Source organism: Balaenoptera physalus (assembly GCF_965194825.1).
Source record: "Balaenoptera physalus genome assembly, chromosome: 8".
NCBI classification, from domain to species: domain Eukaryota; kingdom Metazoa; phylum Chordata; class Mammalia; order Artiodactyla; family Balaenopteridae; genus Balaenoptera; species Balaenoptera physalus.
This window is the reverse complement of record NC_138887.1, coordinates 83978699-84006348: the sequence shown is the minus strand read 5'-3', so window position 1 is coordinate 84006348 and position 27650 is coordinate 83978699. Positions and strand designations below refer to the sequence as shown.

At 37.0% G+C, this 27650-nt stretch overlaps 1 protein-coding gene across 6 annotated transcripts in view; it reads right to left on the bottom strand.

Moving 5' to 3' along the window:
• The window catches only part of LOC309665724 (uncharacterized protein), a 608811-nt gene that overhangs the window by 362028 nt on the left and 219133 nt on the right, over nt 1-27650 (bottom strand). For 5 of the 6 annotated variants that reach the window (XR_014266649.1, XR_014266650.1, XM_082472434.1 and 2 more), the window contains one exon: nt 136-201. Coding sequence is in view for 2 of the 6 variants with exons in the window: in XM_082472435.1 (XP_082328561.1) it covers nt 136-160 (25 nt within the window). In the remaining 4 variants the exon portion in view is untranslated. Of the gene's footprint in view, nt 1-135; nt 708-27650 lie in introns of those variants that run through there. The other variant, XM_082472436.1, reaches the window with a different exon arrangement.

Genomic DNA, 27650 nt, shown 5'->3' with positions numbered 1-27650 from the left:
AGTTTTCAAATGATAAATGAATATTTCCTTAATTTTATATTCTTCATAATGTAACTGCATGACACACTTTTCATTTTAATTTGCATCATTAACATTTCTCAAGATTAGACAATCAACAAAACAATAAATCAATACCTGATTTGTAGCATTTGCCAGCCATGGGTAATTTGAGCCGCCAATATGATGTCACTGAATACAGAGCTGAAAAGAGATGTGTAGTAGTGCACTGTTATACAGGATTTCCACCACAGATACAATAGGTATGGATAACCTCGAGAACATAAATAATAAGAAATGAAAAATAATTTGGAAGTGATTGAGCTTTGAGTGTTTATTAATTTTGCTTTTAATATTTTAGTTAGGGGGGGAGAGAAGATGGCGGAAGAGTAAGACGCGGAGATCACCTTCCTTCCCACAGATACAGTAGAAATACATCTACACGTGGAACTGCTCCTACAGAACACCCACTGAGCGCTGACAGAAAACGTCCGACCTCTAAACAGGCAAGAAACTCCCCCCGTACTTGGGTAGGGCAAAAGAAAAAAGAAATAACAGAGACAAAAGAATAGGGACGGCACCTGCACCAGTGGGAGGGAGCTGTGAAGGAGGAAAGGTTTCCACACACTAGGAGCCCCTTCGCGGGCAGAGACTGCGGGTGGCAGAGGGGGGAAGCTTCGGAGCCACGGAAGAGAGCGCAGCCACAGGGGTGTGGAGGGCAAAGCGGAGAGATTCCTGCACAGAGGCTCGGCAACGAGCAGCACTCACCAGCCCGAGAGGCTTGTCTGCTCCCCCGCCGGGGCGTGCGGGGCTGGGAACTGAGGCTTGGGCTTCGGTTGGATCGCAGGGAGAGGACTGGGGTTGGCGGCGTAAACACAGCCTGAAGGGGTTAGTGCACCACAGCTAGCCGGGAGGTAGTCCGGGAAAAAGTCTGCAGCTGCCGAAGAGGCAAGAGACTTCTTCTTCCCTCTTTGTTTCCTGGTGCGCGAGGAGAGGGGATTCAGAGCACCGCCTAAACGAACTTCAGAGACTGGCGCGAGCCGCGGCTATCAGCGCGGACCCCATAGCAACAGGGGCGCAGAGGAAAAAACGGAGAGACTCCCGCACAGAGGCTCGGCGCCGGGCCGCGCTCACCAGCCCGAGAGGCTTGTCTGCTCACCCGCCGGGGCGGGCGGGGCTGGGAGCTGAGGCTCAGCTTCCCTTGGATCGCAGGGAGAGGACTGGGGTTGGCGGCGTGAACACAGCCTGAAGGGGTTAGCGCACCACAGCTGGCTGGGAGGGAGACCGGGAAAAAGTCTGCAGCTGCCAAAGAGGCAAGAGTCTTTTTCTTGCCTCTTTGATTCACAGCGTGCAAGGAGAGGGGATTCAGAGCGCCGCCTAAACAAGCTCCACAGACGGGCGCGAGCCGCAGCAATCAGCGCGGGCCCCAGAGACGGGCGTGAGACGCTGGGGCTGCTGCTGCCGCCTCCAAAAAGCCTGTGTGTGAGCACAGGTCACTCTCCACACCACCCCTCCCGGGAGCCTGTGCAGCCCGCCACCGTCAGGCTCCCGTGATCCGGGGACAAGTTCCCAGGGAGAACGCACGACGCACCTCAGGCTGCTGCAACGTCACGACGCCTCTGACGCCGCAGGCTCGCCCCGCCTCCTCTGTACCCCTCCCTCCCCGCGGCCTGGGTGAGCCAGAGCCCCCGAAGCGGCTGCTCCTTTAACCCCGTCCTGTCTGGGCGGGGAACAGACGCCCTCAGGTGACCTACACGCAGAGGCGGGTCCAAATCCAAAGCTGATTCCCAGGAGCTGTGCGAACAGAGAAGAGAAGGGGAAATCTCTCCCCGCAGCCTCAGAAGCAGCGGATAAAAACTCCACAAACAACTTGATGTGCCTGCATCTGTTGAATACCTGAATAGACAACGAATCATCCCAAATTAAGGAGGTGGACTTTGGGAGCAGGATATATTAATTTTTCCCCTTTTCCTTTTTTTGTGAGTGTATATGTATATGCTTCTGGGTGAGATTTTGTCTGTATAGCTTTGCTTTATAATAGCTTTATTTTACTTCACTATATTATAGCCTCTTTCTATTTTTTCTCCCTTTTACTCTGAGCCGTGTGGACGAAAGGCTCTTGGTGCTCCAGCCAGGCATCAGGGCCGTGCCTCTGAGGTGGGAGAGCCAACTTCAGGACACTGGTCCACAAGAGACCTCCCAGCTCCATGTAATACCAAATGGCAAAAATCTCTCAGAGATCTCCATCTCAACATTAAGACCCAGCTTCACTCAACGACCAGCAAGCTACAGTGCTGGACACCCTATGGCAAACAACTAGCAAGACAGGAACACAGCCCCATCCATTAGCAGAGAGGCTGCCTAAAATCATAATAAGGCCACAGACACCCCAAAACACACCACCAGACGTGGACGTGCCCACGAGAAAGACAAGATCCAGCCTCATCCACCAGAACTCAGGCACTAGTTCCCTCCACCAGGAAGCCTACAAAACCCACTGAACCAACCTTAGCCACTGGGGACAGATACCAAAAACAACGGGAACTACGAACCTGCAGCCTGTGAAAAGGAGACCCCAAACACAGTAAGATAAGCAAAATGAGATGACACAAAAACACACAGCAGATGAAGGAGCAGGGTCAAAACACACCAGACTTAACAAATGAAGAGGAAATAGGTAGTTTACCTGAAAAAGATTTCAGAATAATGATAGTAAGGATGATCCAAAATCTTGGAAATAGAATAGACAAAATGCAAGAAACATTTAACAAGGACGTAGAAGAACTAAAGAGGAACCAAGCAATGATGAAAAACACAATAAATGAAATTAAAAATACTCTAGATGGGATCAATAGCAGAATAACTGAGGCAGAAGAAAGGATAAGTGACCTGGAAGATAAAATGGTGGAAATAACTACTGCAGAGCAGGATAAAGAAAAAAGAATGAAAAGAACTGAGGACAGTCTCAGAGACCTCTGGGACAACATTAAACGCACCAACATTCGAATTATAGGGGTCCCAGAAGAAGAAGAGAAAAAGAAAGGGACTGAGAAAATATTTGAAGAGATTATAGTTGAAAACTTCCCTACTATGGGAAAGGAAATAGTTAATCAAGTCCTGGAAGCACAGAGAGTCCCATACAGGATAAACCCAAGGAGAAACACACCAAGACACATATTAATCAAACTGTCAAAAATTAAATATAAGGAAAACATATTAAAGGCAGCAAGGGAAAAACAACAAATAACACACAAGGGAATCCCCATAAGGTTAACATCTGATCTTTCAGCAGAAACTCTGCAAGCCAGAAGGGAGTGGCAGGATATACTTAAAGTGATGAAGGAGAAAAACCTACAACCAAGATTACTCTACCCAGCAAGGATCTCATTCAGATGTGATGGAGAAATTAAAACCTTTACAGACAAGCAAAAGCTGAGAGAGTTCAGCACCACCAAACCAGCTTTACAACAAATGCTAAAGGAACTTCTCTAGGCAAGAAACACAAGAGAAGGAAAACACGTACAATAACAAACCCAAAACATTTAAGAAAATGGGAATAGGAACATACATATCGATAATTACCTTGAATGTAAATGGAGTAAATGCTCCCACCAAAAGACACAGGCTGGCTGAATGGATACAAAAACAAGACCCACATATATGCTGTCTACAAGAGACCCACTTCAGACCTAGAGACACATACAGACTGAAAGTGAGGGGATGGAAAAAGATATTCCATGCAAATGGAAATCAAAAGAAAGCTGGAGTAGCAATTCTCATATCAGACAAAATAGACTTTAAAATAAAGACTATTACAAGAGACAAAGAAGGACACTATATAATGATCAAGGGATCGATCCAAGAGGAAGGTATAACAATTGTAAATATTTATGCACCCAACATAGGAGCACCTCAATACATAAGGCAAATACTAACAGCCATAAAAGGGGAAATCGACAGCAACACAATCATAGTAGGGGACTTTAACACCCCACTCTCACCAATGGACAGATCATCCAAAATGAAAATAAATAAGGAAACACAAGCTTTAAATGATACATTAAACAAGATGGACTTAATTGATATTTATAGGACATTCCATCCAAAAACAACAGAATACACATTTTTCTCAAGTGCTCATGGAACATTCTCCAGGATAGATCATATCTTGGGTCACAAATCAAGCCTTGGTAAATTTAAGAAAATTGAAATCGTATCAAGTATCTTTTCCGACCACAACGCTATGAGACTAGATATCAATTACAGGAAAAGACCTGTAAAAAATACAAACACATGGAGGCTACACAATACACTGCTTAATAACGAAGTGATCACTGAAGAAATCAAAGGGGAAATCAAAAAATACGTAGAAACAAATGACAATGGAGATACGACGACTCAAAACCTATGGGACGCAGCAAAAGCAGTGCTAAGAGGCAAGTTTATAGCAATACAAGCCTACCTCAAGAAACAGGAAACATCTCGAATAAACAACCTAACCTTGCACCTAAAGCAATTAGAGAAAGAAGAACAAAAAACCCCCAAAGCCAGCAGAAGGAAAGAAATTATAAAGATCAGGTCAGAAATAAATGAAAAAGAAATGAAGGAAACAATAGCAAAAATCAATGAAACTAAAAGCTGGTTCTTTGAGAAGATAAACAAAATTGATAAACCATTAGCCAGACTCATCAAGAGAAAAAGGGAGAAGACTCCAATCAATAGAATTAGATATGAGAAAGGAGAAGTAACCACTGACACTGCAGAAATACAAAAGATCATGAGAGATTACTACAAGCAACTCTATGTCAATAAAATGGACAACCTGGAAGAAATGGACAGATTCTTAGAAATGCACAAACTGCCGAGACTGAACCAGGAAGAAATAGAAAATATGAACAGACCAATCAGAAGCACTGAAATTGAAACTGTGATTAAAAACCTTCCAACAAACAAAAGCCCAGGACCAGATGGCTTCACAGGTGAATTCTATCAAACATTTAGAGAAGAGCTAACACCTATCCTTCTCAAACTCTTCCAAAATATTGCAGAGGGAGGAACACTCCCAAACTCATTCTACAAGGCCACCATCACCCTGATACCAAAATCAGACAAAGATGTCACAAAGAAAGAAAACTACAGGCCAATATCACTGATGAACATAGATGCAAAAATCCTCAACAAAATACTAGCAAACAGAATCCAACAGCACATTAAAAGGATCATACACCATGATCAAGTGGGGTTTATCCCAGGAATGCAAGGATTCTTCAATATACGCAAATCAATCAATGTGATACACCATATTAACAAATTGAAGGAGAAAAACCATATGATCATCTCAATAGATTCAGAGAAAGCTTTCGACAAAATTCAACACCCATTTATGATAAAAGCCCTGCAGAAAGTAGGCATAGAGGGAATTTTCCTCAACATAATAAAGGCCATATATGACAAACCCACAGCCATCATTGTCCTCAATGGTGAAAAACTGAAACCATTTCCACTAAGATCAGGAACAAGACAAGGTTGTCCACTCTCACCACTATTATTCAACATAGTTTTGGAAGTGTTAGCCACAGCAATCAGAGAAGACAAAGAAATAAAAGGAATCCAAATCGGAAAAGAAGAAGTAAAGCTGTCACTATTTGCAGATGACATGATACTATACATAGAGAATCCTAAAGATGCTACCAGAAAACTCCTAGAGCTAATCAATGAATTTGGTAAAGTAGCAGGATACAAAATTAATGCACAGAAATCTCTTGCATTTCTATACACTAATGACGAAAAATCTGAAAGTGAAATTAAGAAAACACTCCCGTTTACTATTGCAACAAAAAGAATAAAATATCTAGGAATAAACCTACCTAAGGAGACAAAAGACCTGTATGCAGAAAATTATAAGACACTGATGAAAGAAATTAAAGACGATACAAATAGATGGAGAGATATACCATGTTCCTGGACTGGAAGAATTGACATTGTGAAAATGACTCTACTACCCAAAGCAATCTACAGATTCAATGCAATCCCTATCAAACTACCACTGGCATTTTTCACAGAACTAGAACAAAAAATTTCACAATTTGTATGGAAACACAAAAGACCCCGAATAGCCAAAGCAATCTTGAGAACGAAAAATGGAGCTGGGGGAATCAGGCTCCCTGACTTCAGACTATATTACAAAGCCTCAGTAATCAAGACAGTTTGGTACTGGCACAAAAACAGAAATATAGATCAATGGAACAGGATAGAAAGCCCAGAGATAAACCCACACACATATGGTCACCTTATCTTTGATAAAGGAGGCAAGCATATACAGTGGAGAAAAGACAGCCTCTTCAATAAGTGGTGCTGGGAAAATTGGACAGATACATGTAAAAGTATGAAATTAGAACACTCCCTGACACCATGCACAAAAATAAACTCAAAATGGATTTAAGACCTAAATGTAAGACCAGACACTATCAAACTCTTAGAGGAAAACATAGGCAGAACACTCTATGACGTACATCACAGCAAGATTCTTTTTGACCCAGCTCCCAGAGAAATGGAAATAAGAACACAAATAAACAAATGGGACCTAATGAAACTTAAAAGCTTTTGCACAGCAAAGGAAACCATAAACAAGACCAAAAGACAACCCTCAGAATGGGAGAAAATATTTGCAAATGAAGCAACTGACAAAGGATTAATCTCCAAGATTTACAAGCAGCTCATGCAGCTCAATAACAAAAAAACGAACAACCCAATCCAAAAATGGGCAGAAGACCTAAACAGACATTTCTCCAAAGAAGATATACAGATTGCCAACAGACACATGAAAGAATGCTCAACATCATTAATCATTAGAGAAATGCAAATCAAAACTACAATGAGATATCATCTCACACCGATCAGAATGGCCATCATCAAAAAATCTAGAAACAATAAATGCTGGAGAGGGTGTGGAGGAAAGGGAACACTCTTGCACTGTTGGTGGGAATGTAAATTGATACAGCCACTATGGAGAACAGTATGGAGGTTCCTTAAAAAACTACAAATAGAACTACCATACGACCCAGCAATCCCACTACTGGGCATATACCCTGAGAAAACCATAGTTCAAAAAGAGTCATGTACCAAAATGTTCATTGCAGCTCTATTTACAATAGCCAGGACATGGAAGCAACCTAAATGTCCATCGACAGATGAATGGATAAAGAAGATATGGCACATATATACAATGGAATATTACTCAGCCATAAAAAGAAATGAAATGGAGGTATTTGTAATGAGGTGGATGGAGTTAGAGTCTGTCATACAGAGTGAAGTAAGTCAGAAAGAGAAAAACAAATACAGTATGCTGACACATATATAAGGAATCTCAGGGAAAAAAAAAAAAAAGCCATGAAGAACCTAGTGGCAAGACGGGAATAAAGACACAGACCTACTAGAGAATGGACTTGAGGATATGGGGAGGGGGTGGGGTGAGATGTGACAGGGTAAGAGAGTGTCATGGACATATATACACTACCAAATGTAAAATAGATAGCTAGTGGGAAGCAGCCACATAGCACAGGGAGATCAGCTCGGTGCTTTGTGACCACCTAGAGGGGTGGGATGGGGAGGGTGGGAGGGAGGGAGATGCAAGAGGGAAGAGATATGGGAACATATTGTATGTGTATAACTGATTCACTTTGTTATAAAGCAGAAGCTAACACACCATTTTAAGGCAATTATACTTAAATAAAGATGTTTAAAAAAATATTTTAGTTAAGTGAAGGTTTATACAATTTAATTTTTAATAATGGATGTTACTAATAACTGCTTTGAAAAATTCTTGAAAATTTAACAATGAGCTGTTTCAGGTGAGCCAGTACTAGCTGGCTACAGCACAACGCTGGAACCCACTGCATATTATGCTCAGTGAATATATATTGTCTTCCCTTTTTTTTTCTTTTGTCTTGTTAGCTTTCTACCCATTCTCCTTTTATCAATCAAAGATGCCATCCAGCTCAATTCAGCATTTCCACCCTTGGCATCTAGGAGCTTTGGGGAGGTGCCGCGATAGCTGCTCTTAATTAAGTCAACTTCAAACAACTTCCAAACATGCCTCGTTTTCCTTATCAGTCATTTTGCAGCTAACATACAAATTTAGCTGAAAATTTTCTGAATATATTTTTATAATCTGCCTGTTTTGAGGAGAATAACAAAAACCATCCGGAAACCATCCGGAAAAAAAGGTTACTTTTTTTTTTTTTTTAACGTCTTTATTGAAGTATAATTGCTTTACAATGGTGTGTTAGTTTCTGCTTTAAAACAAAGTGAATCAGTTATACATATACATATGTTCCCATATCTCTTCCCTCTTGCATCTCCCTCCCTCCCACCCTCCCTATCCCACTATTTTGTTCTCTTTAGAGCCAAAGTGTAGGAAGCAGCAACATCTATTAGTATCCTTTCTCCATCCAGGATGCTGACTCAAATCTAAGGGATGCTCTATCCTAGGAATCCAGCGCTGACCAAGCCAGCAAGAATCATGGGCAGAGAAATCTAAGTGTTAACAGAGGCTCAAAGCTCCCTCAAGACACTGCATCCTCTGTGTAGCAAGGTTTCATCTAGATAAGAGACTACCAAGTAATTTTCTGGCCCTTGTTGTTATTCCTCCCTCCCCGCGCGTATTCTTCCCCAGAGGTTGATAGAACCTCACTTAGTTCCTGCTACCTGATGCCATAGAGGCTTACTGGGCTGTGCGATGCAGAATGTGATGTTTATTCGTCCTGATCATCCTGATGACCCTACACTCTGTGGAAACAAGCCCAGAGTGAAGATGGGACTATATTTGTGCACTAATCACATTACCATTCTGATGGGATAAACGTGTGCCTAGTATTACTTTTCTTTTTTTTCCTTTCTTTCTCTTCTAAGGTTTTTTGGGTTACTTGGGGGTTTTTTGGCTTACTTTGTATTTTGTGTAAAATGTTATACAAGCATCTTCCTCTCTCATCCTCTACAAAGTCCTTTTCTTGTTTCCTTTATCTGTAAATCAATAGCATTCAAGTATTTGTTCAGGAGCTGCATGTTTCACAATTCCACCATAAAAAGAAGCTTCTCCCAGACTCAGGAAAATGAGATGAAGCACAGCTCCTTCATTTCATCAACACTCATTTACAATGGCTACTGATGCAGATTTTAGGGGAGACTAAAAAATAATTTGATACAAACTGCCCACCCATCTTCATGGGGTTATTTGTTAGATTCAGTCTATATCGTAAAATAACCTCTTTACTAGGTGCCGGTGTCGGCTCTTCTGCTTACAAGTTTCATGACCTTACACTTGTCACAACCTCTAGTGCCATCTGGAAAATGGATATAAATAATACATCCCTAGTTAGCTAATGAAATGATTGGGAGGACCAATTTTAAAACGTGTGGTGAAATGTTTTGTAAATGAAAAGACACAATGCAAAAAAAGCATGATTATTATGGCTTAATTTATGACTCTTCAGCTCTAACATAATTATATACAGTTTTCCAGAGACAGACACACTGAGGTTTTGATGAGAAACCTTATTATGCGGATAAGATACTAGAATGTATCCAGGAATACTAACATCTTACCATGATCCAGCCACTCGTTTTGAGAAGCTCCTGGATGGGAGATGTATGGATAAAGTAAGCAAAGCACGCAAGGTCGCAGTCTTACTATATGGGACTATAGCTCCACACCCCAAAGTGGGCTGGACTTCAGGAGGCAAATTCTTTTTGCCAAGAGTAGAAAATTTGCTTCTGAAATGGACCTGGTATGATTGTGGAGAACTGTACTGACCAGAAGATTCAGTGGACACAATTTGCAGTGACTCATTCTGACCATTGTTTTAGTAATGCTGTCTGGTGGTTCTTAGAACCCATAACCGTGGTCTCTGAACTTCTGATTTCAATTCAATCCAATCAATTAGAGCAGAAACTGATCAGCAATACAGCACCAAAATTGCATCCTATGCACAGTTACCACAAACACCATCTACCAAGTCGTTCATCTAAACCATCATGCTAGAGTGTGTTTTTGAGACATGAAGAACCTGTGTTTAAAAGGCAACTGAAGAAAAATTATTCTGGAATAGGAATGGGAAAGAAACTTTTTCTTCAAAGTAGCTTTTGGGGGAAGAGAAGTTTAAACTTCCTCTTAAATTTTTTCTTGTTATTATTCTCTATCTCTACGATTGACCCAGGCTATGTCTTTAAAGAGAAAAAGGCCAAAATGAGGAGAGAGGACTTTTGATGTCCAGATCAGCACCAATTTCCTGAGCTATGTGCTGCCTTTCTGTCTGTCTGAGCAGGAGTTCCAGCGGCCTCATCTTTGGAGGTCATAAAACCCAGTAAGGAGACACATGATAAAAGATTTAGGCCTCTCTTATTAACACATAACTGTTAGCAAGTAATGGCAAATTAGGAAACATTAACAATAGATGATACTTAACTATAAATGCCTTGACAAGTGTGAGTTTGAACTTTTTATTCTTAATGTGTTCCAGGGTTTAAAATGCGCTTTTAGAGTTACAATAAAACCTGGGTTTTTTTTTCTTTGTAGTTTCAATATCAATTCAATTCTCATCTGCAGTCTCATCCTTAGGTCTTTAAAATAACAGCATTTGGAAAAAAGTAAATCACAGAGAAGGGCAATCTCTATATGCAATAAGCAACAAAGATAAAAACGGATGGGTAATCCTTAAGTGGAAAAGCATCATTGTAAGAAATGCTCAAAGAGGATTTCTTTCACTCATAAATAGGTCATATTCATGGGGATTTGCACCAACATAAGCACTTTAAAAAGATTGTATATAATCCCTTCTTGGAACTGACATTTAGAATCAAGTCCTCTACTCCCAACTCTTAGGCCTCCAAAGATATAAAAAGTGGCCACATTTTCTACCGACACCTGGAAACTCATTTCTGATTTGTGTATCTGTCTGTTGAGACAGTAGGTACTTGTGACTGATATAAGCAGAGTAAAGTAGCTCCGTAACCTTGGTCGTTGAACTTCTGATTTCAATTCAATCCAATCAATTAGAGCAGAAACTCATCAGCAATATAGCACCAAAATTTCATTCTATGTAATATTTATAATATATTACAGTGGTATTATATATCTTATTGTCTTTAAAATGTACCCAGAGATATGAAATTTGTATAGGGCCTAGCCCTATATACTATGCAAATAAGAACATAATCATTGACCCCTTGTAGAACACATAGAATACGGTCATCACAGCATGCAGCACATAGTAGTGGTCTATTGGCATTTGTGACTTTATACTCCACATTGTTAACTTATTGGAAGCACGGATTTTGTTTGATTTGAATTTGTAACATTAAGGCTTATCAGAACTGTTGGCAAGTACTAGGTGCCTAATAGATATATGATGACTGAGTGAAAATAAACGTTATTGTAAAGATACGGGGAATATCTTTGGATGTGCAAAATGAGATGTTACCCACAAGAGGATTATTTCGTTAAAAAAATTTAGTAATGGTAGTTGGTAGTGGGGGAGCATGTACCAGATGGAAAATAACTATTATCTTAAAAGATTGTGCGGTAAACAGTGAATGTGTTCCAGTGAGTGGGCATGTGTGAATGTGTACAGTCCGCTTAGAACAGATCATCCATCCCTGGCTCCAATAAACTCAGAGTATCAAATCATCTAGGTAAAATGAATTGATAAAAAATTATGACATTAGTTTATTTTGGTACAGAGAAGAACTTGCTTTCAAAATGTAACAAACTAAAAAGTCAAGAAAGAGGTTTACTTCTCTGAAGTAAAAATGAAACACTTTGAACACCGATCATTCAGAATATCCATATTAATTAAATGACAGATTAAAGCACTTTATACTCTTCTCAGAAGTCTGATCTAGCAACCTTGGGAGTTACCTTGTCATTGACAATGCAAACTTTGGGTTGTTTTGGGGGATAAATAAATAAAACAAATTAAAAAAAAAAAAAAAAAAAAGAACCTCTAGTGATCCATGTGTTAGTACATAAGAATTTTTGAGGGATGAAAGTCCCAGCAGGGGAAACAAGCAGTTCAACATCCCACAAGGAAAGAGGTGACACCCCCCCTGCTTCTGCACTGCCTTAAACCTTACAAAGAACTATTCTCTACCCACATTAGAGCACTTATTTGTACATTTCAGCAGCAGTCTCAGCACCTGGGAACAAATGGCAGAACATTTTTTCACTCCTCTGAACAGAACCCAACAATTTTAACAGCAGGAGTTCAAGTGTTTTATCAACAGCATGCTACTATCTACTCTGAAGAAAAAAAAAGAAAAGAAAAAAAGGAAGCCCTCAAGAACAAAACCCCTTAAGGAATGTAGTATGAATGTTTAGTGAACTATGTGTTTAGAATAGAAAATTGTCACAGCATGCAAGAAGATGGCAGTCATTCAGAATAGCAGAGAAATTATCTTTGTACCTTCCTGAGCTTCCAAATATGCCCTATACTTTATTCTACCTGTGTGTAAGGTATAAGAATACACTGGAAAACAACTGCTTCATTTGGGTAGCCTAGTCTGAGCCTTGTTGACTTCACCACTGGTCATCATCCAGAAAAATCATAATGACTCATCTCTCAATGTCACCAAGCCATGACAATCTGTGACCCTAGTAAATTGTCACAGATCAATAGATTGACCCTTTGCTCAATGTAAACCCTAATGTCACTGCTGAATTCAGATAGGATTCTTGCCTAAGTTTCTTCACTCCAGAAAAACTCAGAGTGCACATAGCCATCCCAAATTTTACAAAGAGATGGAATGGAATAACAAAATATAAGGAAAAATTGGCGACTTCTGTTCAAGACCCAAGTTAGTGCTCAGTACATAGAAATCTTAAGTATTGCGACAATTGTAAATATTGGGTTGGCCAAAAAGTTCATTTGGGTTTTTCCATAAGATGTCACGGAAAAACCCGAATGACCTTTTTGGCCAACGCAATACTTTCGAATTTCCAGTGAACTTATGATGTTGTGTTAAAATCTGCTTTGGCCTCTCAGTCTTAGTTAATACTTTTATTTCATCATATAAATTGATTTATTATTTTATAAATGTTTATGCCTTCAATAAATGCACCAGAATGCAAATATTAGGAGTTCTAGACAAGACTCATCTCCTCACTTTTAGGAACTCATTGTTTACCTGAAAGCCAAGATCTTGGTACTAAATATATTAAGAAGGTACATGACATATCAAGCAATATGAGAATCATCAGTAGAGAGAACAAAGTCAAGATCTAGATGAACGGTTAAGTAAATAAATGCCATGAATTCATCATTAGGAAAATGTCATGATCAGCTATAATAAAAAATGGACCTTGAAAGATAATATTTGGATGGATAGAGGTTAAAGAAGAAGGCATTTTCAATGTGGGCCAAATGAAAATGAACCTGGTTTGTATAGGGACATGGAGGTGACAAAGCTGATTACAACTAGTGGTATATAAAGATGTTCTTAGAGTTAACATTTGAAAAGTAAATTGGATTTAGATTGCAAAGTGACTTGAATTTCATCTTGAGCTATAAATTTTAGTATTATTAAGTTGCATCCTACCTTGGTCTGAAATGATTTGAGGTAGTTTACAAAGATGCAGCAAAACCAAGAAAAATAACCTAATTTACACTTCAGGAAAAAAATGAGTCAAAATAAAAATTAAGATTTAAATTAGTGAGGTGTACCTAGGAAAGAAGTTAAGTTTTTAAGAAGCATGCTATAACAAGTCATACATTTGTTAAAAGCGATAGACAAGATTGTTTTCCCACACAAATAGGGAAAATCAGATGAAAGATTTAGTATTATAAGGCACAAGTAAACCAAATGCTCAGGAAAATCACAACTGATACTAAGACCAAAGACCTCAAAAAGAAGTCAGTGAATAATATGATAAACAAATAACATCCTCAACAACACAGCAGAAAAGTTGACAGAACAATTTTCCAGAAATTCCCCTAACATAGGTCAATGATAGATTCTAAAGCACAGTGGAGTAATGTCTTTGAGGGATGATTCTGCCCAGATATGTTTTACATTGACTGCCTGACTCAACACAAGAATATGAGGTTAAAAGTCACGAGAGACTTTGAAACAGGACACCTACCTATTTAAAGGCAGACATCTGCTGTAAGACTTCCTCCAGACCCCCTCTTGGTAGACAAAATAGAGGACCTTTGTAATAGTTTCATATATCAGCTTGTGGACATTGCCCTTACAATTTCTTTTAACCCTAGCTCTGTAAAAGATACAATTCATTCTCAAGAAAAGTATGTTTCTCTTCCATGAGTTGCCAACCAAGTCTTGGAGAAACATGGGTTTTAAGGTAAATGCAGGGTTGCAGAAACCATCCATCAGAACTTGGAAAGTTTTAACCTGGGAAGATAAGCACTGGATTGTCAAGAGCACTATTTGCTTTTAAATTTGTGATGCAGATTTGCATTTACTTCATACCCCATGCATAATTTGAAGGTCTGCCTGTTGGAAATGGCTGTCCTTTTGGAAAAAGGTGCTACTGTAATGGCAATAAGGAAAATAGGTCATGAATTAATAATCTTGCTTGGCGGAAGTTTCATGACACCTGCCAACACTACACACAAAAAAAGCTTTTCTCAGTCCTTCGCTGTCATGCCTGGTGGATTAACTCATATATTTTACAAAAGAAGTGCTCCATACTGTAATCATTTCCATCTTCTGACATCTGCTTCATGCATATCTTTGTCAATCTAAGATATGCCACTTGTCAGTTACAAGTGAATCAAGGTGTATAAAAATGCAAAAATACCACTTTACATTAGGGAGGTGTAAAGGGCCTTAGCAGAAATTGACAAAAGTCACCAAATATAAATTGTAACCTTTACTCTAAAGCTGACAACTTAAAATTTCTCACCACAGGGCTTGTTGGACAGCCTAAAAATGAATAAGAAATCTAATTTACCTGAATTGTGATATAAATTTTGTTAATCTTGTGTGGTTTTTTTTGAACAGTATAAAATTTTATTTTAACTATTAACTATTTTACAAGGATATATGTTACATTTTATTTCTTTCTATTATTTATTTTATATATAAAGGCCTTTATATTGTGACCTAAAAATCATGAAAAGATATAACTCCTTTCAATATGATGAATAATACTCCCTGTTAAATGTGGTTACCTTTTTCAAAAACCATAGAAAATTGATATAAAATTATTTAGTAAAATTGATAACAATTCTTTAAAATAATAATATGCTATGTTATTTAGGGCAAAGTTATGTAAGGTACAAAATGGAATATGGTACTATAGCTCAAAGATGGTTAAATCATTTCATAAGCAACAATAATATCTTTGTTAAACTTACAGTGTTGCTATAATAGAATGTCTTTGAATAGCTCTCCTAAAAAATATCAAATAAAGGTATGATTATGAAAATGGGCTATGAATAATGTTATTGAGGAATCTATCAAATTAATAAGTGGTTTGTTATTTTTTAGTTACAATTTTGCTAGACATACTTAGGTTTATCCACACTTGCTATACATCCTTGTAGTTCTGATAATCATCTAATAGAAACTACAAGTATAAATAAATATATTTGACTCAGAAAGATTTTTCTTTTGTTCCATTTCCTTTTCCACATAAATACAAATCATAGTGTATACTCTCTCCCACATGCGTACTAAAGAAACCTTTATTTTCTTTAAGTGTGTGTTAGTGTGTGTGTATGTATCTGCGTGTAAAATCAAACTGTGATATGCCAGGTAGGTGATTTTTTTAAATGGACAAAGTAATAAACTTTATTCTCCTAGTGCCATCAAAACTTGCACAGAAAAAAACTTACCTTGTCCTTAGCCCACTGTTCCCTAAACACTTGGAAAGAAAAAAGATAAAGGAATCATAAAATCAAAAGGTTTCAGACTAAAAAGAAAGTTTCAAAGTAATTAAGACAAGTTAATGATAACATACTAGTATCCAAAAGAAAACTGTTTTGACATCTCTTATTAGACTGTTCGTGTGATATTTATCTATTCATTTTTAACAACCTGACATATATACTTGTGGGAAGAATACTCTGTAAGGAACTGCAGGTTCTAGAAAGTTCTAAACTTTGTGGAAGAAAATTTAGAAACTGTGGGTGTATTATAAAGTTAATATACTTCCACATAGTGGAATATTGTGCAGCTATTAAACTTTTACAATACAAATACTGATTATAATGTATTATAAAATGAAAAGAACTTATGAATACGGTACTATTTTATTTTCTATAAGCAGATGCACACATACATGTATTGTAAAGGTAAAAGGAAAAATTAAACAATCTATTATTATCACTGACTGGTTGGAGTAGTTTCTAATCAAACTTACACCTTTCTATATTTCCAAATTTTCTGCAATCAACATGTGCTAATTCTCAATGAAAAATTTAATGTAGAGTGTTAATATACAATAGAAAAAGCAAGAATTATTCCAGATAACTAACATCCAGGAGGAACATGTATGTACCCCTTAGTTCATATCCCTGTACTTGATAAATTTAAACAAATCCATATCAATGATTATGCTAAAAATAAATGAACAGGAATTCTTGTTCTGCATAAGATGGTTAAGCACACGCCACTCTATCTCTCACACTAACTGCAACTATAAAAATGGACAGAATGTGTGAAGCAACTATTCAAAGACCCTGAAAAGTATATGGTAGCAGGTACAACAGGTAAGAAGATGAGCATTTGAGTAACCACAAGATCTGTACTGAGGTGACCATTTTTTCCCCTTTGGACTCTCACCATTTGGCCCTGAATGTTGCACAGTTGTAAAAGTGAGTGGCAGAGAAGAGTAATTAAAGCCTCAGCTTTCTGGGCGAAGACTGAAAAAGGAAGTCCCAGGGAACCTATAAGTACCAGGGAGATCAGACGGAGGGCAGGGCTTGGAAAAGAAACCCTATAAAGTTGTTTATGAGTTCCTGGGCTCATCACCAAGTTGTGCACACGTAGATCCACTCCTGATCAGTGTATTAAAGCTATTGAGAACGGAATTAACACATAAACTACCAACTAGGTCCCAAACTACTACTGGGTGGTACACACAAGGGACAGATTCAAATAGCACTATAAAGGCTTTGAAAACTAAACTGAAATTGGAACCACAGCCCACAAAAAGTATGTTGGAACTCTCAGCATAAACCTAACCAGGTTGACTGCTTGCTAGAACAAAAATGTCAATGTTTTCCTTGGGATTTAAAGTAAATCAGGAAGGTTATAGCATAACATTCAAAATTTGCAAGATACAGGCCAAAATCGTTTTCCATGTGGAAAACTAGGAAAATTTTAATTTGCAGGAGACGACAATCAACAGATTCCAACAACAAAATGACACAGCTGTTGAAAATATCTGAAAAGACTTTAAAGTAGTTATTAGATAAATGCTCCAGCAATCAGGGACACTCCAGAAATGATGAAAAAATATAAATTTTCAGCAAAGGAATAGAAGACATAAAGAAAAAACAGACAGAAGTTTTGTAACTGAAATATACAATACACAAGACAGAAAATTCACTGGGAACGTCAATAACAGAATGAAGATGACAGAGAAGACAGTGTTGAAAATAGATCAATAGAAATGATCCCATCTAAACAACAATCCGCAACTTAAAATAGATTTATTATCTTAGTTTCAGAGTGTTGAGAATCCAGGAGAGGCCAAGCCACATGATGGTTTCAGGTCACTCTTGAAGCTTCAGTTAAAATGGCTGAGGCTACAGTCATCTGAATGTCTCTCTGAGTCAGCCAGCAAGAGAGAAAGGAAGGGCATGCAAGACAGAAATCATAGTCTTTTTGCAACCTAATCAGGGAAGTAATATTCAACAATATTGCTGAATTCCATCCACCAGAAATGAGTCACAAGATCCAGCCCACACTCAAAGAAAGGAAATTGTATAAGGGTATGAATATCACGAGCTGGAATCTTACAGGTTTACCACAGCTTTACACAGACTTAGGTTGTATGAAGAATATAATAGAAAACATATTTTCTACTGCCAAGAAGGTATCTCTTTGCATTGTTATCATTGGTATAACAATTGGAATTAGAGAATTTCATCGAATTGGAACCACTTTACTTATTTAATGCCAGTTCATCTATATGATGTTCCCAAATCGGTCACTCCATTTAAACATAAGGGTATTAAAACAGCAATTAATGGAAAAAGTGTGTTTGAACCATTACTTCTACCTGTAGTTGTATGTAAGATTTTTAAATGGGGATATTCTATATACATTTTATTTTATTTAAGGAGACAAAAATCATCTCACTACTTTCCTTTAAAAAGAATGATAGGGTAAGAGAGTGTCATGGACATATATACACTACCAAATGTAAAATAGATAGCTAGTGGGAAGCAGCCGCATAGCACAGGGAGATCAGCTTGGTGCTTTGTGACCACCTAGAGGGGTGGGATGGGGAGGGTGGGAGGGAGGGAGATGCAAGAGGGAAGAGAAATGGGAACATATTGTATATGTATAACTGATTCACTTTGTTATAAAGCAGAAGCTAACACACCATTGTAAGGCAATTATACTTCAATAAAGATGTTTAAAAAAAAAAAAAAAGAATGATAAATCTGGAAAGGGCATAAGAAAATAATTAGTCCAACCTCTTGATTTTGTAAGTGAGGAAACTCAGGGTTATTCAAACTGTCACGGCTATTTGATAATAATAAGTCTAGGAAGTGACATGCTGAAACTGACTCGCATGGGCTTGCAAGGCTTAACTGTGAGAAGTCTTCCTAACACCACTTTCAGTGACATCAGGCTGGTAGCTTGAAATTGGCCACAATAGGAGTATTTACATCATGGAAGTCTGCAAGCATTACAAACCAGTGTTGTTTTTCTTTTCCAGTGTGCTAATTATTAAACATTCACCAGCACAACACTAGGCTTTCTGATCTCTTGTTCCCTATCTGCTATGCACTGGTTGTATGTCTTTATCATGAAGACCAAAGCTGCTGAACTAATTCTCTTATATAATGTTTTACCCTCTTCAATCTGACCTGGACTTTGTACATAATGTTTCTTCAGAAGTTATATTCACTCATATGCACTGTTAATGAAAAGCAGGTTTATATACCCATAGTAATTATGGGTCCTGGTGATCTTTGAAAAAGATGGATGCCCAGTTTCTCTATCTCAAATGGTTTGTCACAAGAAAGCAATTATCTTTATTTAATGTCTAGACACTGTGACTATATTTTTAACACTGCTACACAGTATTAGCCATACTCATGGCTTTTCATGTGATCTATATGACAATTAAATTTTAAAACCTCATTTCTTCATGTTATGCATATTATAGCAAACTCTCTTAATTTAACAAACTCTGTCTCCTGTGGGGTCAAACAATACAAAACAATACAAAACATAAAGGAGCTCCAAAGTTAACTTAAAAGTAATTTTTTAAAGAATTCATATTATTTGCTTTATCCTACCCTAATTTTTATATTCTTATTTCTTGACCTTTATTATTATTTCTAGTTACTACATAATATTATAGGGTCATTTCTAATTAGTAACAGCAACAAAGAAAACAAATCTGCCATTCCTGGAACCAGTCAAAATTGTAAGCTACAAAGTTCCAGCTCTTTGAGTTTGTTTAAGTAGGAGTTTCAATAAAATTGTTTATATATGAAGTATATTTATATATATATAAATTTATATAAATTTATATATATATATAAGTATAGTAGAGATTTGGTAGCATAATTATTCTCTAAAAACTTGCATTACTGTAATTAACTACCACATGCTGGTTATCACCAGGATCTCTTCTTATAGCCATAGTGATTTCCTTATTAAATGAAGAAGCAAACCTGCTCTGTGTGTGTGTGTGTGTGTGTGTGTGTGTGTGTGTGTGTTTTCAAAAGTTATCCAGAAACTCTCACCAACCCCACAGCTACAGATCTGGTTCAGTCAACATCTCTTATTTAGACCGTGGTAATTATCCTTGTCTTAGTCCATTCAGGCTGCTATAACAAAATAAAACAGACGGGGTAGCTTATAAACAACAGAAGTTTATTTCTCACAGTTCTGGAGGCTGGAAGTCCGAGACTGAGGGGCTAACATGGCAGCGTTCTGGTGAGGGCGCTCTTCCTGGTTCATAGCTGGTTACTTCTCACTGTGTCCTCACATGGTGGAAAGGCTAGGGATTTCTGGGGTGTTTCAATTATAAGGCACTAATGCTATTCATGAAGACTCCACCCTCATGACTTAAGCACCACCCGAAGGCCCCCTCTCCTAACACTATCATTTTGGTGGTTAGGATTTCAACATTTGAACTTTGGGGACACAAACAGTCAGACCATAGCAGTCTTCTAACTACTTTCCCTGCTTTTATTCTTGCCTTCCTACAAGTCAATTCTCCACACAACAGCCAGAGTCAACATTTAAAAGGTATATGAGATCTGCTGAATCCCACAGTGACTTCCCATCTCACACACAGCAAAAGCCCACAGTCCATATAATGGCTTACAAAGCCTATGTGATTTGACCTGCGTCTTCTCTGACCTCATCTCCTTCTCTCTCCTTCCCTCTATCTGCTCCAGCCACACTACCCACCATGTTTTGTTTTGTATTGTTTTTTCAAATACTGCAGTCATGTTTGCATCTCGGATATTTCCATTAGCTATAATCCCTCTGCCTGGAATGTTTTTCTTTCTAATATTTGCATAGCTCACTCTCTCACTTCTTTAAAGTTTTTGCTTAAACATGTTCTTAGTGAATCATGGCTGATGGCTGATTACCATGTCTAAAAATGTAACCTGCCCTAATCTCTGTCCTTCTGCTCTCACTTTTCCAGAATATTTATAATTTACTAACTTACTATAATTTAGCTATTATGTTAATGTTTATTGTCTGTCACCCAGACCACAGTATAATATATATATGTACTTATATACTGCCTTGAGTTAATATTTTTGAAGAAAAGAAGAAAGAAAAAAGAAGGAAGGTAACCACAAAAGTAAAGTACAAGAAAAAGTAGTGAATATAGACATTGGTAAACATGTGAGTGAATCTATTTAATTATAGACTCTAAAAACAAATTAATAATGAGGATTAATAGGAGAGGATAGAGCTAACAGACCTGGTAACATAACAATAGCATGAAAATAATAGAAAGAGATTAGTGTTTCCATATTTTTAGTCCCTTGCATTATTATGCAATAGCATAGAGACGTTAACTAGCTTTAGGTATCTCTAAGACTAGAATGTGGTTTAAAATATAAGGCTATCCATTTTCTAAAATGGATTTTAGGCAAAAATTAACATAAGCAAAAAAAGAAATTGACAAATCTGTAAATACAGTTAGGGATTTTACAGATATATTCCTCAGAAACTGAACATCAAACAGACAAAACAGTAATGAGATTGTTGAAAATATAAAAGGTGAAATTATTAAGCTGTACCTTATAAACATGTAGACCACCTTCATGGAAAAAAAAGAGAAAATAAATCCTTTTAGTCACGAAGTATGCCTGTGTACAAAAGAATATCTTATATAAACTATTTTCTCTCACCACAATGTTATAAAGAGTCAAAATAGGACACAGACACACACACACACACACAAACACATACACACACACAGAAAATACTGAAAATACACTTCTGAATAATCCATTGCCCAAAGGCTAAATTAGAATGAAACTTATGAATTGGATCTACATAAAAATGAAAGCAATAGAGATTAAAATGTGTAAATGTCTGTAAAGCAGTACAAAGAAAAAAAAGTTTAACTTTGATACACATATAATAAAGACTAAAAATTAATGAACTAAGTGGCCAAATCAAGAAACTAGAGACAGAACAAGAGAGAAAACCCTGAGAATGAAGAGATTTTAATAGTAAGAGTAGAAACTATTTTTTTAATGGGAAGACTAGAGAAGATCAAAAATATAAAAAAGCTTTAAAAATAAAAGAGGCAAGACTGATCAACAGTATTAACAATTTTTTTAGGTTTTGGAAAGTTGAAGGAGACATACATATAAATAGAGCAGAGATTTAAAAACATCAAAAGAAAATACATGGAAAAATTATGCAAATAAAATTGAAAATTATATTGAAAGAACAATTTTCAAAATTATTAGCAAATTGACTCGAGCAAATAGAAGGCCAGAATCAAACTATAACCATTAAAAAATTGAGGAAGCAGCAAAATTCTATTAATTACAAAAGGATGAGACCCTGGTAGATTTAAACAATTTTACCAACCTTATATGACTCATATGATTTTTATTATATTCACTATGTCGTACATCATCACCAGTACCTAATTCTAGAACATTTTCATCACCCCAAAAGAAATCGTGTACCTATTTGTACTCAGTCCCAATTTCCCTCTCTCCTCATCCCTTGACAATCACTACTTAACACTTGTTTTTAAATTATAATTATTAACATAAGTGAGAGTGTTCACATAGATAGACTTGAACAAATCCAATTTGGAAGGCAAAAGAAGTGTTTCCTTCACTGCTCTCTACTTCAGGTTAACTTTAAGTAGTAATCAACATGAAAAGTTTTCCATTAAAAAGAATGGTTTATTTATCAAGTGAGTTTCTCTCCTGGTAATAGTATAATTAAAAATTTTAATAGGCACATTTCGAAGTTCAGTTCTTGAAGAGTCAGTTAAATATAAATTCATAATGCCACCTTGTACTGTGCTGCATTTTTGAGATTGTAGAAATGTGAATGCACTAGTATATCATAAGTTATTGAATTCAGTCAACATAATATAGGTGTACTGAGTAATTATGAGAGTATGCAAATCTCTTGAAATTGGCTAATGTATAAGCAGCATTCATACTACTTCAGCATAACCTAGTTTACTGCTTCTGTTAGGCAAGGAAGAAATTTGAACCTTCTTCTGAGGCGTATCCCAGCCTCTGTCTGAACTCCAACTTTACTGGGTCTGCAGACAAGCATCACCTCTCCCAAGAAACCTCATCTGATTATCCCACACACTGACCTTTCCTTTTTGTAATTCCTCTTCAGCACTTATTCATTTTAGACACCTAATGGAACACTGTGTTACAGCTGAATTGTGCTAACAAAAGCAATGAGAGTGATGGGATATTTTTTAACCTAACAGATCTTTTACATCCAAATATTTTAGCACTAGAGTCTCTGCAGAAACAATGCCCTCATTTCAGTGATGCTGCCATGACTCCAATCCCTCTGTTAACTCCTGTTACACACCATCCAGGGCATTTTCATATGATGCACTGACATTTTCTCTGGTGGAGATTCATGTCCTCCCACAAAATAGCTTTCCTTCCTGATCTTGTTTTTAATCTCATCTATCTACTCTGACAATAGTGCTTTCTTCAGAGTCTAACCTGTTATTTACTCTATAATTTGGGGGAAAAAAAAATTTTCCTCCAAGAAGAAGTTGACTGTATAAATTTTTTAAAAATTGACCTTTAATTCCTCAATGAAAATGCCTCATAATACACTACACAATGAAGGATTCCTAAGGCATGGGTCTCTCCTTCTAGGAGTTCCTATACTAATTGGAAAAGTAAGCTATATAAGACCCATTTGAAATGACATGCTTTATTTTTTAGTAAATATACATACATTTATATGTACCTGTTGATACAACTGACAGCTGCCTGGCAGTGGTACTGGAAAATCAGAAATAAAAGGTACAGTCAATGACTTATTATCTGGTATGGAATGTAGAAAGGTGTTTTATTGAAGTAAAATTTCAGAAACTAGAGACACAGGCTAAAAATTGAAGTCAGGAGAAATGAAAGATTAAGGAAAATATTAGGTTGGTTTCTCTCCCGTATTGTTTTAGGAAACTGGAAAGAAACTGTTATACCTAATAGGAGTAAGAGGAAACGAACACAGTCTCAAAGTTCCCACTTTCTGATGATTAGAAAAAATATAACCTCTATTAAAAAAAAAAAAAACTTACAGCATGATACTACCTACACATATATGCTAAATGACTCTTCAAGTAATTGAATGACTCTTTATATCCTTTCTCAAAATTTTAAATCCTCTTTAAGGTCAAAGAGTATATTTTGTTGACTCACAAGTAGTAGATGCTCAACAAAATTTGATGAATAAATTTTGTGAATGAGTGATTAGATTCATTGATAATAATTCTTAACTCAATACTTGGTCAATGCAAGTAATACTGCAGCCTAAATGTGAAAGACAGAGAGCAGTTAGGCCAATAGAAAAGCAAGACATTGAAGATGGATCTTCTAAAAGTTGACACTAATGTAGAGATTTTAATTAGTGTCTCAGAAAAAATGACAGATGTTCCCCTTGCTCAAGAGTCAGGGATAGGCAAAGCAATCTACAGATTCATTGCAATCCCTATCAAACTACCACTGGCATTTTTCACAGAACTAGAACAAAAAACTTCCCAATTTGTGTGGAAACACAAAAGACCCCGAATAGCCAAAGCAATCTTGAGAAAGAAAAACGGAGCTGGAGGAATCAGGCTCCCTGACTTCAGACTACACTACAAAGGTACAGTAATCAAGACAGTATGGTACTGGAACAAAAACAGAAATATAGATCAATGGAACAGGGTAGAAAGCCCAGAGATAAACCCACACACATATGGTCACCTTATCTTTGATAAAGGAGGCAAGACTATACAATGGAGAAAAGACAGCCTCTTCAATAAGTGGTGCTGGGAAAACTGGACAGCTACTTGTAAAAGAATGAAATTAGAACACTCCCTAACACCAGACACAAAAATAAACTCAAAATGGTTAAAGACCTAAATGTAAGGCCAGACACCATCAAACTCTTAGAGGAAAACATAGGCAGAACACTCTATGATATAAATCACAGGAAGATCCTTTTTGACCCAGCTCCTAGAGAAATGGAAATAAAAACAAAAATAAACAAATGGGACCTAATGAAACTTAAAAGCTTTTGCACAGCAAAGGAAACCATAAACAAGATGAAAAGACAACCCTCAGGATGGGAAAAAATATTTGCAAATGAAGCAACTGACAAAAGATTAATCTCCAAAACATACAAGCAACTCATGCAGCTCGATATCGAAAAAACAAACAACCCAATCCAAAAAAGGGCAGAAGACCTAAACAGACATTTCTCCAAAGAAGATATACAGATTGCCAACAAACACATGAAAGAATATTCAACATGATTAATCATTAGAGAAATGCAAATCAAAACTACAATGAGGTATCATCTCACACCGGACAGAATGGCCATCATCAAAAAATCTACAAACAATAAATGCTGAAGAGGGTGTGGAGAAAAGGGAACTCTCTTGCACTGTTGGTGGGAATGTAAATTGATATAGTCACTATGGAGAACAGTTTGGAGGTTCCTTAAAAAACTAAAAAGAGAACTAGCATACAATCCAGAAATACCACTACTGGCCATATACCCTGAGAAAACCATAATTCAAAAAGAGTCATGTACCAAAATGTTCACTGCAGGTCTATTTACAATAGCCAGGACATGGAAGCAACCTAAGTGTCCATCAACAGGTGAACGGATAAAGAAGATGTGGCACATATATACAGTGGTATATTACTCAGCCATAAAAAGGAATGAAACTGAGTTATCTGTAGTGAGGTGGATGGACCTACAGTCTGTCATACAGAGTGAAGTAAGTCAGAAAGAGAAAAACAAATACCGTATGCTAACACATATATATGGAATCTAAAAAAAAAAAAAAAGAAGTGGTCATGAAGAACCTAGGGGCAAGATGGGAATAAAGACACAGACCTACTAGAGAATGGACTTGAGGATATGTGGAGGGGGAAGGGTAAGCTGGGACAAAGTGAGAGAGTGGCATGGACATATAAAAACTACCAAACATAAAATAGATAGCTAGTGGGAAGCAGCCGCATAGCACAGGGAGATCAGCTCAGTGCTTTGTGACCACCTAGAGGGGAGGGATAGGGAGGGGGGGAGGGAGGGAGATGCAAGAGGGAAGAGATATGGGGACATATGTATATGTATAACTGATTCACTTTGTTATAAAGCAGAAACTAACACACCATTGTAAAGCAATTATACTCTAATAAAGATGTTAAAAAAAGTCAATTAACACTTATTTTGTATGTTGTTTGTGCTATACACATATTCTTACAATAAAGTAAGCTAGAGAAAAGAAAATGTTATTAAGAAAAATCATAAGGAAGAGAAAATACATTTTAGGTACAGTACTGTATTTATTGATACTGAGAGTTTGCATTGCCTGTTTACAGGATGAATTATCTGTCAGTACTTACATCAATATTTTCTTATATGATACAAAACACTGTAGATGTTATACATGTTACTAACACTAGACATCAAAAATAAAAGATAATGAGAAAAAAAGATTAAAAAAAAAAGAGTCAGGGATAGGAACTGAACAACTAGTGGGGACTTTTATTTCTTCAGAGACTCAAGAGATCTGGGCTTGGAAACTACTCTATGTGAATGGCATGAGACAATAGAGAATACTAGTGACAACTAATAGAGAAGCAGTGTTTCTCTGTGTTTGAGTTCATGGGGTATTAATTTAGTGTGCTTAATACAGAGCAAAGTGAAGATGGGCAATTTATGAATCTGGAGATACAGCCTAAAGCAACGCTTAAAATTTCTTTAAAAACAATTTCTTTTTTAAAACTCATGCAAATTTAGCAGTGTAGTTCATTTTATATTTCTGTTTGTTTTAATGACCATGAAGGCAAAGACCATTTGTTTCCAGCTAGATCTTGAATGGTTATCAGAAAGCCTAGCATCTTGCTAAGCAACCAGTAAATATCTGTGGAATGAATGCAAAATCATTTTAATTATTTTCCAATTGGCTAAGCAATAGACCGCAAAATATTTTTCATATCTTATTGATTATGAACAATTCAATTGCATTGAATCTGTCAACTTTGGCAAATTAGCTTGAATTGAAACAGAGTTGACATCTTTTATACAATTTCCCATTAGTCTCAGGGTCACATGTTATAAGACTTCATTCTTACCTATTGAGGGAATGCAATTGGTACCTTTTTTTCTCTTTTTTATGGACTTTGTTAATTATCATGACAGAAGACTTCCAGAAAGCCACTGAAGAAGTGGGAAAGTGCAAAGTTTGGGGAGTGTTGTCAATGGAAATCTCATTAACTGCATCTTCTTATTGAAATGTCAAGATAATGATCGTCATGTGCTGGGCTGAAAATGTCTCCAATCAACCAATCAGATTCTATTAATATCTCAAGGAAAAATTTGCAGAAAGGTCTTTTTCAGTAAAGAAAGATTGCTGTTGGTGTTCTTTGCTGGTTGATGTTCTCATTTTCATTCTGTGCAAATGGACTAAGAATCTAAAATGACTCATTTTCTCAACAATTAACTTCTCATCCGAATCTCAAGCATCATTTTCATGGCAGCCATTTTGTTGTAGGCAGTTAAATCATTAGATTTTTGCCTTGCAGTTATTGATTGTAAGTATTTAGCCTTGAAAAAAATTGCTATATAAGCAAACATTGTGATACACTCTTTTCAATAAATTTAACAATGAATTAATTCATGTAGACAGATTCTTACCCTTTATTATAGTGCCTTTCCCTCAGTGAAGGAAAATAGATAAGACATGAACTTAAAAA